We start from the raw sequence: 14,070 nt of genomic DNA, 5'->3' as shown, positions 1-14,070 counted from the left end.
AGTATTGAGTTTTATAAAATAGTAGGTCCCTGGAATGATTAGAGTTCCATATTTTTTTGTTTATTTGTATTGAACAGTATGAATTTTAAAATATAAAGAGATAGTCAATTTTATTGCCATCTCTGCTTTTAACCTTAACCTTTTATTTTTATTATTAGTATTCACAATCAAAGAGTAGGCAGCAATGAAGAACTGGGCCCAGTACAGGTGAGAATTAAAAAAAATTTTATGAGTTATTTTAACAATTGTGGCATGCTACCAAATAATACGATTTTTTAAATATCAGGGTAAATTAGTTATTCTTTAAAAATGTTTTAGTCTTTAAAATTATTCTTTTAGAAGTTTTTAATGTGAGGAATATATACCATAAAAATATTTTAGCTGATTGCTGTGAGAAGTCCTTTACAGTTATATATAATGTAGACTAGGCCTATATGTGCCTGACATTTGATTATACGTGTTACTGACAAATTGCAAAGGATAATTCATTTGGGGATTCTTACTTTGTGACCATGTGATTATTGTCAATTTATCTCTTCTGGTATGGTGACCGAGTTGTTTTATTTTATGTTGAATTGTGATTTTCAAAATTAACATTGATCCCAAGATGGTTTTTCTTTTGAAGTATTACAAATAATTATTTTTTAGCAAATAATATTTAATCAGTTAGAAAATGCACAGATTGTGATTAAAGCCTGAAATTCTAAGGTCCAGTACCATATTATTATCCTTTCTTTCCTTTGAATTGTCAAAGTTAAACTTCATCAGAAAGATAATGGCAATAACACTAAAATGTCTTTGACATCTCTTCACCTGAATTTGTGGGTTAATGGAATGCGGATTTCCTGTCATTAAGAGATGAGCAGGAATGGAGGAGCTTAAGGGGGAGAGGACCAAAGGTGGAAAGGCAGATAGAAAGGAGCTGTTAAGTCTGTGCTTAGTCGAAAACTTCTCTTAGTAAGTCCTGTTAGTTAAAAAAAATAAAATAAATATTAGTTGCTATAGATATAGCCAAGTTAGGGGATAAATTAAGTATAATAAATAATTCCTCTTAGGACAAAAGCTTAATTCTCTGCACAGTAGAAAATTATAAATCCAAAAACTGGAATGTTCTTTAAAAACCTTTGAAATCATCCTTTTATAAAATTGTTGGTAGTGAAATTGAAAATAGTTGAGTGTTTTATAATAGTTGATGGTTGTAATCACAGTAAATGACCAGTTGGTGGTGTCATGGTAGCCAGCTAGGCATGAAATGGAAAAGGTGCTGTGAGCAGCAGTACATATTTCTGTAGGTCATAGTAGTCTTAAAATACGACTTGTGGTGGCTTGATTCTTTGTTATGATTTGACAAACGAGAACTGGTTAAATGCACGTTAACTAAAAGTTTACAAATATATTTGTACAGATAGAGATTGTGTAGTGCTAAAGTGTTGTTTTAATCATTATATTCTCCAAAGTGAAAATTATAAAATCATCTACATTTTAAAATACTGAAATATAGTTGCCATAAAAAACGATGTGATATTTTACTAATTTAATGTAGAGTTAAAAAATAAAATTAATTAAATGGTTACTATACTATGTATAATGGTAGTGAAGAAGTGGTTATATAAACAGTCTTGTCAACAGTAATACTTAGTTTTGAAGTCTCTCATTTTTAGAACACACTGGTTTTTTTGGCCATATTTTTGTATTTACTATTTAAACATTTATAATTTCATAATTAAACACATTGTAGTTATATGTCACAGTATACTAAAGCTATATGTAATGATATGTAATGATAAGGATTCAATTTTATAAGAGATTTATTAAAGTATGTTTTCTTGTTTTTCAGAGAAGAGGAAATGAATTATTATATTCCAGTGATATGTGCTAGCATTACTAAAGACCCAATAATTTTTGGATGATGCAATGAAATCCTAATTACCCATTCAGTTTGTACAATATAAGAGTAAAACTTGCATCCTAGATCAGCTTATAACTCATCTTTGCTCTATTAAATAGTATATAGAATAGAGAATGAAACTCCTTGTAATCTCTACTTAAATAATCTATTTATAGATTGCAGGTTAGTGATTATTTCCAGAGGGGTATTAATGTTATACTTAATATGGCAGAAGAGAGAAAAGGGAAGATAATGTCTAATGCATAGCATTATGGAAGTAATAGCTTACTTGGAGGGATTTCAAGACAAGTGAAAAGAATTAAAATGAAATAATAAAGTACAAAACAAAATGAGTTGAATAAAACAGGTTAGAAGAAAAAGTAATCTGGGACTTGTCTCTAGAGAAGTAGTATTAAGCCAATATATAATATTCTCTTTTTTTTTTTTTTTTGATTGTGTGTTTCTTATTTCAGGGGATGATTTTACGTCTGTACTTATGTCACTGCATCTCTGAGACTGTAATAAATTATGAGACTTTATTTCCAGTTCTCCCTAACTTTAGATCTTTTTGTTTAAAAAGACTTTAACGTTTTTTGTCTCTCTTTTTAAAATTTTTTTTCCTATTTCTGCCATTTATTGTCTTTGGAACTCTCTTTGTTTTGTGGTTTATAAAAAATATATACTACAGATATAAGTTATTATTGCCAGAATATGGTACCTTCCACATTAACAAATGGAGTATCTCATCTGCTTTCACAACAATTTTCACTTACTTTCCCCTGTTGTACTCACTGATACTGATATTCAGAAAGATTAAAGTAGCAATCTGTAAAATTACTCAGTAAGTAGAAGAACTTAGATAAGTACAGCTGTTTCTTAGGAAGAAACTATTATTTTCTGTTAGAGAAGTTTAACTTCTTTTATTTCCTCAAGATCCTGGTATTCTGGGTATTTTTCTTTTATATATATATATATATATATATATATATTTTTTTTACCTCTAAGAAAATGGTTAGCTCACCATAGTACCAACTGTTATTCAAATACTGATATTGCTTTCGTTGTTAGAAAAGTGTTTATTTTGTTTTTAATAAGGACACAGTTACTTTAAGAAAAAAAATTTTTTTTCAATGTAGATTTCCACTAAATGGCATTTTATGGTAAATAATTTTAATTGTATATATGAACATTTACCATTTTGGCAGGTTTTTCCTTTCTGTTTTTCAGCTCAGTAATGTTAATTATTCTAATTCCTTGGTTTCTAAATTAAATGAAAGTCAAGATGCTCTCAGTACATCATATGAAACAGCACAATTTGGAACATTATTTGAAAGACTAAACAGGTGAGCAAAGCTATATAAGGAAATAACCTGTTATCTTCTTTCTTTCAGTTAGTAATTTTTAATTTAAGTTTTGATTTTAATGGACACAAATATTTTTAGTTAAAAATGCAGACATACATAAGTAATACTAATAGAAAAAACCCACTAGAAGTAAAACATAGCATTTAATTAAAATAGTTTTAAGTAATCATTTTCTAATGAGTACACATACCTTTTATTTATTTATTTAAAAATATTTTGGGCAAAGGTGTTTTGCACCTGTTTTATAATCTCCATGAATTACTAGTTTCTTTTTCTGCATCATAAACATATTAATATGGCAGTTGATCAGTGCCCGCCCCACTTTTATTTTCTTGATGTCTGTATATAAACCCTGGTTTATTGTTTTAAATCCCTTAAAACTTGCAAAACCAGTTTGAGTCAGTCTTTGTAATTGTGGTGAAAAACCTTGGCTCTGTAATTCTATTCCAGTCTTCCCTATTTTAGAAAATGGCACCACTATTCACTCAGTTGCTTAAACCAAAATAAAAGTTGTCCTTGATTCCTTCCTCCTTCCTTCAGCTTTTGATTTTTCTGTCATGGATTTCCTACCATGGATTTCTACCCTACGATTGGGATGTCATTTTCATTTTATTTCTTGTGTTTATGCTGCATTGAGCATCTTTGGATCTGTGGACTTACTGTTTTTATCAAATTTGGAAAAAATTCAGCTATTAATTTTTCAAATATTTTTTGTCTGATTTCTCTCTCCTTCTCTTGGGGACTCAGGCCACATGTAAATCAGTTCACTTGAAGTTGTGTCACAATTTACTGATGTTTTGTTTATTTTCAAGTTTTTCTCATTTCATTTTGTGTAGATTACATAGCTATATCTTCATTAATTGTATCTTCTTTGGCGTCCGATCTGATAAACCTATTCAGTGTACTTTCCATGTCTGAAAAGAAGACAGATTAAACTCTTCTTTATGTCTTCCATGTATCTATTTAATATGCTCATTCTTTGCTCTCTCCTTGAATATAGAGAATATCATTAAAATTATTTTACTGTACTGGTCTACATATTCTATCACTTCTGTCAGTTCTTGATCTGTTTCTAATAATTGATTTTTCTCCTCATCATGGATTATATAACTTTGTTTTATTGCCTTCCTGGTGATTTCGTTTGGGTTCTGTACATTGTGAATTTTATCTTTTTGGTTTCTGGCAATTTTTATACTCCTGTAAATTATACTCAGCTTTGTTCTGGGATACAATTTATTTAGTTGGAAATAGTAGATGATCTTACTGAGGCTTTCCTTAAACTTTGCTAAATGGAACGAGGATGTCTTCAGTCTGTGGCTAATTTTGTCTCCTGCTAAGACAATACCCTTCTGAGTACTCTCTGATTTCTTTTTGAATTATAAGGTTTTCTACTCTTGCTGGTGGGAACACAAAAGTATTTGTGTTTTCCCATCACTCTGTGAGCTCCTAGAATTGTTCAAACTTTGCACCATGGGTGTTTCTTTTGCCAGCCTTGGGTAATTACCTCATATGCATGTGCTGATCAGTACTTACCTGGAGGTTTGAGAATTCTCTGCAGGTCTCTGGAGCTCTTTCTTGGTAACACTCACCTTCACGGTACTCTACCCTGTGAACGCTGTCATCTGGAGTCTCTGAACCTCAAGCTCTACTTCCTCAACAAAGGGAGTCTGTAGGCTCTGACTTGTTATTCCCTCCCTTTTCTGCGGCTTGAATACTCTCTCCAGGCAGTGAACTCATAGGAGAAATCATAGGATTCACCTCACTTGTTTTCTCTCTTTCAGAAATAATTATCCTGTTCTACCTGGTGGCTGGCTCATATCTGAAAACCATTGTTTAATATATTTTTTCTTTTTCTTTCTAACTGTGTCAGGAAGAAGGATAAATCTGGTCACTCGTATTTCATTTTGATGGAAGTTCTGAAATCCATGCTCACCCAGCAATCAGGCTGATATTTTGCAAGTTAATTTTACTTTTGTACTTAGAACTTCCCCGTGTTTCTTACTGTTTTTCCCCAAATAAAATTCTGCATAATCTGGGCCCTTTTGTACCTTTTAAGACAGGTCACAAGTTTCCTTTCCCTGTTTCTATTCTAACTATTTCTCTTCTTTTTGTTTCTCAAACATGCTGCAAACTTTGCATTTGTTCTCATTATTCCCTCCCTCTGGTGTGTGCTTATTTGTTTTTATACGTGTCTAATCATTCTGTATCTTTAGCTTATTTATCACTTCCTTACTAGACACTTTCCTGACCAAATTACCTGAAACAGGACCTCATCATGTGATCTTGTAGCCCCTGTAAAAGTACTATAAATATCATTGTTTACTTTATTTCTTCTACTCGTTTTACTTATTAATGGTTAATTATCTTATTTATTATCTTCACTGGAGTATAAGCTGTATTGTCTCCCTACCACATAGTAGGCCTGCATTAAATATCAGCTTAATGCACATAAAAGACATTCAGATAATAATGTTTTCCTATGTTACTATATAATTTTTAATGCATTTTTATGTTTATAGGAACAAATAAATTGTTAAAGTTGGGTTGATTTGTCTTAATAAGACTTCTAAGTTTTTAATATCATTTCTGTTATCTCTACACGTAGCATTCAGCCCCCAACTCAGATGCTACCTGCCTGACTTCCCGCAAGCAAAACAATGTTTTTGCTATTTACTATAGTAATGCTTGACTGAAGGGTAGCCCTTATCATATTCTAATGTTCTCTTTCTTCTTCTAGACTATTTCTTGTGAGAAATAACTACAGTCCATATTTCTCTATGCCCAAGTCTCTCAGCGAGTGATTCTCCTGAGTCAGAATCTTTAAAATAACTGTGCTTTCTAATTTATGAAGTACTTTTACATTTATTTTCTTACTAAGAGTGATAGAAATGTGTCTGGTGTTAATGGTGTCTACTACTGCATACTCTAGGTTACACCTTTTGATATAAAGGAATAGCATTATTCTGCCATAGACACTAATAAGATCCATATTGAGAAGCAATGTAGGATTATGATCTGTGAATATTCATGGATAAACCATCTCTCCTCTTTAGTACCAAACTGAATTCCCTTATCTCTCTGTCCCCAACATGTGGTGCACTCTCTGGAACACAGCAGCTGTGACTGTTCATTAAATATTTAAGAAGTAACTTAAAAAATAGAATTGGAAATCAATTAGTTATAGCAGTCTGTGTTTCTTTTCTAAATTTTTTTTGTACCTGTAATCTCTGAAACAACCTAATCCTAAATGATTTGTAGGTAGCCAGTGGCAACAGAATGTAGAATATCTTGATTTCTAATTATTTTCTATGATACCTTTGATTTTTTTATACAGGTTGGACATAATCTAGAATTACAATTTCTGCAATAGAAGGGAAGTTACATTATCTAGTTTAATCATTTCATTTAATTCATCTTATCTCTTGGTTTTATTATGTATGCATTTGTATTTTTATCGTTCTTGGGGACATCAGAGTTGTTTTTATATTTTTGTGAGGTTGAGAAATATCTATTATATTGTCCTCATAACTATTTTTATTTAATATTTTAACATTGGAGATAATTTTTCTCTGCACAGTTTTAAAAACATATTTCTCTGGTTAAATGGAGCATTAGTGACATAGTGGTGGTTTTCTAGGTTATTTGCTACATGTTACTATAGAAGACATGTCATAGGTTGGTCATGTTTTGTTAATATAACAGTAAATTGAACCGCATAATAACTTTTCGCATTGAGATACTAAACTAAGTGTAGTTTATTTTATATTCACTAAGGCATTACAAGTGCAATAGACAAATTTCCACCCAAAGTGATATTATTTATTTAAATTTGAAAAATAAAAACAAAATATAGGCAAATGTTAGTAGCTACTCAATATGTTTTCTCAGAATTTAAGAGTTTCTAAATGAAAATACACTATGCTTTTCTTGCTAAATACGATTTTATTTACCCCAAAGTCCAGGAAATAGGAATTTCCTCACTGGAAGACCTGCTGCTGTTACAGGTGAAGATGGTGGAAGCATGGATAAGAGAAGACACTCAGACTTCATTACTGAAAAAGAATCCATACAACATATTTGGGAGCAAAATAGAAAAGGCATTTCAAATTTTCTTGAAGTCAGTTCTGTCTCTGACAGAAGGCAGCCAACCCCTAGCCTTCTGTCAGAGAATTTTGACTGTTTTCTTAATGAAAATGCGAACAATTTATTAAGCATAGATCAACAGACCATAAAAAAACCATTTGACCTGTGTGGTTATGATAGAGATATTTGTGTATTCACCAATTCTGGTAAAGACCATCTCTCTGATAGATGCACTGGAAGTATTTTTACAGATCCAGAGTTTAATTTTAGTGGTTCTAACTTTAATGAAACAAGTTATCCACAAAATTGTCAGCCAAAAAAAAGAGATCAGAACGAGTACAACAATAATGAGGGGAATAATCCTAGTACAGCTTTTGAGAAGAATTGCTATCTAGCCAGCTATGAAAAAAAAGGTTGGTATTAAGTGTGCAAATTGTAGTAGTCTGTTCGGCTTTTCTGTTTTCAGTTTTGTGTGCGTGCACGTATTTGGAGGAATATGAAATTAAAAATAGAATGGCATTCTATTATATGACATTGTGGACAGGCATTTTCCTCTATTTGGCTCATACTGATAGCTTCAAATTAAAAAACAAATAATTTATGCCCAAGTTTTAGTTCAATGCATACTTTTATTTTTAAAGGAAAATTTGAAAAGGACTACCAAGAGAAGACAACACAGATAGAAATCCAGAAATATCCAGTGAATACTATGGAAGTTTTTAGGTAAATATAAGGAATGCAAATCAGAATTTAGTATGATGCATGTTGAAGGTTGAACTGATGCTAAGTGGGGTAAGCATATTATTGTCTGAGGCTGGGCAGGCTGCCCTCAAAGGATTACTGGTTGTCAAATTCTTCATTATATCACACTGCTTAAGAGTATAGTTCTCATATTTGCCAGCACAATAGTATCTTTTCATCTGAATTTTGATGTTAATTAGATTTGAGAAAATGGACTTCAACACATAGTTCAGGATACTTAAATACCCTCCAGAATATTAATTTATTAATTTTCAGTAAGAAATAGAAGGATTGCATGTATAGGAATGCTTACTGGTGTGATAAGCATATTTTCTTTTTTTTAAATTTTATTGACTGTGCTATTACAGTTGTCCTGATATTTTACCCCTTTGCCCCCCTCCACCCAGCACCCTTCACTCCCTCAGGCAATTCCCCCACCATTTTCATGTCCATAAGTTATGCATACAAGTTCTTTGACTACTCCATTTCCTGGGCTGTATTTTACATCCCCATGGCTATTCTGGACCTACCTATTTGTACCTCTTAATCCCCTCACCTCTTCACCCATTCCCCCATACCTCCTTCCCATCAGGCAACCATCAAAATGCTCTCTGTATCCATGATTCTGTCTCAGTTCTTGTTGGTTAAATTTTTTTTTTTAGATTCAGTTGTTGATAAATACGTATTTTTTTGCCATTTTATTGTTCATTGTTTTGATCTTATATAAGCCTCTTTAATATTTCTTGTGATAATGAACTCCTTTTGTTTTTTCTTGTCTTGGAAGCTCTTTATCTGCCCTTGGATTCTGAATGATATCTTTGCTGGGTAGAGCAGTCTTGGCTGTAGGTCCCTGCTTTTCATAACTTTGAATATTTCTTGCCAATCCAGTCTAGCCTGCAAAGTTTCTTTTGAAAAATCATCTGATGGTCTTATGGGAATTCTCTTATAGGTAACTAACTGATTTTCTCTTGCTGCTTTTAAGATTCTCTCTTTATCTTTAATAGATAAAGCATTTTAATTATGGTGTGTCTTGTAGTGGACCACTTTGTATCCCACTTGTTTGGGACTCTGTGTTTCCTGGACTTGCATGTCTATTTCCTTAGCCAAGTTGGAGAAGTTTTCTTTCATTATTTTTTCAAATAGATTTCCAGTTTCTTGATCTTTCCCTTCTTCTGGCACCCCTATGTTGTGAATGTTGGACCTCTTGAAGTTGTCCAAGAGGCTGCTTATACTATCCTCATTTTTTTTGGATTCTTTTTTCTTCTTGTTCTGATTGGTTGTTTTTTGCTTCCTTATGTTCCATATCATTGATTTGATTCTTGGCTTCATCCACTCTACTTTTGTTTCCCTGTAAATTGTCCTTCATTTCAATTAGTGTATTCTTCATTTCTGACTGGACCTTTTTTATGCTGTTGAGGTCCTCATTAAGTACCTTGAGCATCCTTATTACCAGTGTTTTGAACTCTGCATCTGATAGATTGCTTATCTCTATTTAATTTAGCTCTTTTTTCTGGAGTTTTGATCTGTTCTTTCATTTGGGCCATGTTTCTTTGTCTTCTAATTTTGGCAGCCTCCCTGTGTTTATATGTTTTAGGTAGAGCTGCTTTGACTCCATGTCTTAGTAGTGTGGCCTAAAGTAGTAGGTGTCCTGTAGGGTCCAGTGTCACATCCTCCTCTATCACCCAAACTGGGTACTCAAGATGTGTCATTTGTGTGGGCTGAATACACTCTCCTCTTGTAGGTGAGCCTTGGTGGCTGTTGGCAGATCAATGGGAGGGATTTACCCAGGCCAGTCAGCTGCAAGAATTGGCTGTGACTACTGACCACCAACCTCTGTCTTCCACGGAGGTTCAGCTGTGCAGGGGCAGGGTGGTGGTGCTCTGAAGTGGTCTGGAGCTGTCCACTGGGTGCACTAGCCCTGGGGTTTCCCAGGTGGTGCAGGCCAAGGTCAGCCCCGACCTGAGTTTTGGGAAGGGCCTCCTTGCCTGAGCTATAAAGCAATCTGAGATGGCTGCTACTTGTGCCGGGCTTGGAGATTCCCAGGTGAAGTCAAGCTGTGAATCTAGGCTGACTGCTGATAGTGCCAGGCCTGGAGATCACTGAGACCAGCTGTTACTTGTTTGATCGGATTTAGGAAGTTGTGAAGTTTGAGCCTAGCAGCTTGGGTGGGCCTGTCAGTTGGGTGGGGCAGAGTCCCTGGGGATCTCCAAGACCAGCCAGTGTTAGCCAGGTTGATGGAGTTTCAGATATGTAACCAGCCTGCTGGCTCTATGGGGGAAGGCTTTAGCAAAGGAACAATGGCCTCTCCTTGCCTTGATGCCAGACACTTCAGTTTCTCCCCCTATGCCACTGGTGCCTTTCAAAATGCTACCCCGGTGCTGGAGCTCAGAGGGAGTGGAGTGAGTCTGAGTAGGTGAGTCCATGTGTATATTCTTTAACTGCTTGAGGCTGCGGAAGTATGAACTTCTTGGGGTTGCAGAATTTTTTTGCACTGACTCTGTCCATACTGGTTTTTGCAGCCAGAATTTGTATTTGTGGGGACTTATCTTCCTGGCAGTGGAATCCTGGTCTAGGGTTTCTGGTGTGGGCCTAGGGCTCCTCAGTTTGGAGATATCCCACCAAATTTTTATCCATCACACATATGTGAGGAACCAGCCCATTCCGAGTCTGTGCCCCTCCTTCCAGTCTGGATGGATGGGGTTTCTTTAATTTCATAGTTGTCAGACTTCTATTCAACTCAGTATCTGACAGTTCTGAGTGATGGTTGTTCTATATATATTTTAGTTGTAGTTTTGATGCGGTTATGTGAAGAGGTGAGCTGTGTCTGCCCAAGCTGCCCTCTTGACTGAAAGTCTACTAAGCATATTTTCTAACTTTTGACAGCCCTCCATGGGAAGGTGGCTTGGTTATTACCAATCAGAACAAGAAGTAATAGAATTCAAATGTTAATGGCATAAAGAAGCATGTCAGTAGTTTATTGCACTGCAGTTATAGGTAATTAAAGAAAACTTGTAGTTTCAGAGTAGTCCTAACTTTCTTGGTAATAATTGTGATTTAGTCAGATGTTGCTAATTGAAAATCATGAACTAGAATAGATTTTTATTCTCAAAATATTTTCTTATGGATCAGATTGACATAAGAAATTAATTAAAATATAGATTCACAACTTATTTAATAAAATCAACACATGAGTTCTTTTGCAAATCTTCAAATATCCAAAGATTTATGAATGGAAAACAACATGTTAGGCTTTACATTTTATAATGTACTTTATGCTCTGGCCTTCATGGCTCAGTTGGTTGAGTTGGTTGGAGCGTCATTCCATGAACCAAAGTGTTGAGGATTTGATCTGATCAGGGCACAAGCCTGGGTTGCAAGTTCGGTTCCTGATTGGGGCATGTAGGAGAGGCAATCAATTGATGTTTCTCTCCCACACTGATGTTTCTCTCCCTTCCTTCCTCCCTCTCTTCCCCTCCCTCTCTAAATCAATAAGCGTGTCCTCGGCCGAGGTTAAAAATTAAATGAATACAATGCACTTTATAAAAATGATTTATAATGTGGTTCCTAAACCTGGCTAAACCCATGTCACTTGTAGTGATTATAGAATACAGAATAGCAAGTTTGGTTTACATGTAATAAATAGGCTCCTTGGGATCGAGCTTTGAATATTTATTTTTTTAAAGGCTTCCCTTATAATTCTGATTTGTATCTAATTTTGGGTACCATAATTTTGAACAATAATTTTCAGAGAGAATAAAGCAAACTTTAATGTTGTCTTATTTATGATTCTTAGGAGTAATACCCCTTTGGAAGAATTGCATTCTAAGAAATCATGGGACTTTGGATTTGGCAAGGTAATATACATCTTACATTATGTTTCTGATTAATTCAGTTATATTATTTTGTATTTTAATAGTTGCAGTTTATTTTGATTTAATGTTACCTTTTATCAAAAACCTTCGTAGGCTCTTTCTTAAAAATATTTTCATACTCTAAGGAAATTATAACTTAGATCTAGAAATAACATTAACACATTTTCAGAAAGTGTAATGTGCTTTATTTGAGACAGACCAATATAGGTACACTTAAAATTATTTTGATATCCTAGAAAATTTCTTACAAGATGGAAATGCTTTAAGTTTCAATGTGCTACAGGGGAACATGGTTATATATTTAGGAATATATTCATTTATTCATATATTCCTATGAATATAGGAATATATTCCTAAATATATTTACATATAGGAGTATATATGAATATACTGAAACCTCTGTAAATATTAGTTATATAAGTTATACCCCTTGCTCATAATTAGGGTATGTGCCTGTTTTGAGTCCAGGCATTGTTCTGGGAGTTTTATGTATGTTAATCTACAAGAGCCTGATCCTGTAAGGCCTTCACAGCGAAAGAGACTCAAGCTCAGAGAGATTAAATAACTAATTCAAGGTCACACACTTGAGCCAAAAGTCAAACTCTTGTCTTCTGACTCTAAATTTTTAACTCTACTAATTATTTTCTGTTTTTTAATCTTCAATAAATATGAATTGAGTCGATTATGGATTCATTTAATAGATACTTATTGAGTGTTTTCTATGTTCTAGTCACTGGATATAGAGGTCAAAAAGCAAAGTTGTAGTTCTCATGAAGCTCATACCCTGTTAAGCACTAGAATCTGAAAGGTGCAGACGTGAAAGAATACGGAACCTATCTTTAGGAAGTTATAATCTAGTAGCTTCAGAGAAAAAAATTAAATGCATTTTAATGAAGTGCTCCAGTTGGGGTTGTACAAAAGGGAGCGGGGGCCTAGTAAAAGACACTTCTAAATTTCATGGGCAGTTGGAGGAAGATGTGATAGAGGAGAAAACTTTTCATGTGGGTATTAATTAATAATCTTACCAAATAGACAAAATGCTTTCATCCTATGAAGAAGGAACAACATAGGTAGAAACTAACATGTTAGAGAGTTAGAAACTGCAAGTAATTTGTTTAGTTTTAGTTATTGTTATTGCTACTACTGTAGTACAAATTTCAAAGGGTAGGAGGATGGCAAGAAATAATGTTGGACAATATAAAGGGCCAGGTCATAAAAGACCTTGTATGACAAGTAATAGTTTAATTTCCTAACACCAAACAGAAAAGAAGCCCCTGAAAAATTTTTAGTAGAGGAGTAAGATGACATTGGAGTATTAAAAGCTCATATCTTGTCAACAATGAGATGAAATTTGAGAAGTGGCAAGACTGAAGGAAGGGTCAAAAATAATGAGGGCTTGAACTTGACCAGTGGCAGAAAGGGTGGAAATGAGGGAAGAGCTATCAAAAATATTTTGAAGATCTATATTTGATAGGAATTGATGATTAGTTTAAGGGAGAAGTTAAAAAAAAATTGAAGACTTGGATTTATGGTTTGGGGAAACAAATGGGTTGTGTATGGGATGGCGCCATTCACCAAGACTGAAAACACAGGAGGAGGTTGCAGAGAAGGTAAACTGTTTACCGAAATTCATGTACCATATTTCATAGAATGAAGCTGTAACTATGAAATGGCTACCCAGGCAAGGAATATATTTCCTAATCTTCTATCCAAGGGCAGCCTTACAGGTAGATCTCCATAATGGAATGTTATCAGAAGTGAGATGCATCTTTTCAAAAATTGTAAGAAGTGAGAATTCCTTTTCCAACATTATGCTTTTAATGGCTAGATGGCGGAGAAGCCCTAAGGGATAGTTGGAGCCCTAAGATGGGAGGGACTGGGTCTCTAAATCACAAGTGGAAGAAAGACTCATCTAGATAAGTCTTGTTTTTTTTTCTTTTAAATCTGTCCATCCACACTGTATCTTTTGATGGGAGAATTGAGACCATTTACATTTAAAGTAATTATTGATAGGTGTGGAGTTATTGGCATTTTGTTCCTTGTTTTCTGGCTGTTTTGTAATTCCTTGGGTAATTTTGTCTTGTTCTTTTTGTTTTGTTGGTTTTCTGTAGCAGTACGCTTT

At 34.1% G+C, this 14,070-nt stretch overlaps 1 protein-coding gene across 1 annotated transcript in view; it reads left to right on the top strand.

Annotated features, from left to right (window-relative positions):
• Positions 1-14,070, top strand: part of REDIC1 (regulator of DNA class I crossover intermediates 1) — a 56,982-nt gene that overhangs the window by 25,857 nt on the left and 17,055 nt on the right. Inside the window, exons 5-9 of the mRNA XM_045184351.3 lie at positions 159-207; positions 3,116-3,231; positions 7,210-7,748; positions 7,977-8,058; positions 11,870-11,930. Of these exons, the coding sequence (XP_045040286.2) occupies positions 159-207; positions 3,116-3,231; positions 7,210-7,748; positions 7,977-8,058; positions 11,870-11,930 (847 nt within the window). The remainder of the gene's footprint in view (positions 1-158; positions 208-3,115; positions 3,232-7,209; positions 7,749-7,976; positions 8,059-11,869; positions 11,931-14,070) is intronic.

The sequence above is a fragment of the Desmodus rotundus genome, chromosome 3 (genome assembly GCF_022682495.2).
Source record: "Desmodus rotundus isolate HL8 chromosome 3, HLdesRot8A.1, whole genome shotgun sequence".
Lineage (NCBI taxonomy): Eukaryota > Metazoa > Chordata > Mammalia > Chiroptera > Phyllostomidae > Desmodus > Desmodus rotundus.
Note: the sequence above shows the minus strand (reverse complement) of the source record. Positions and strands in the feature narration are given on the sequence as shown.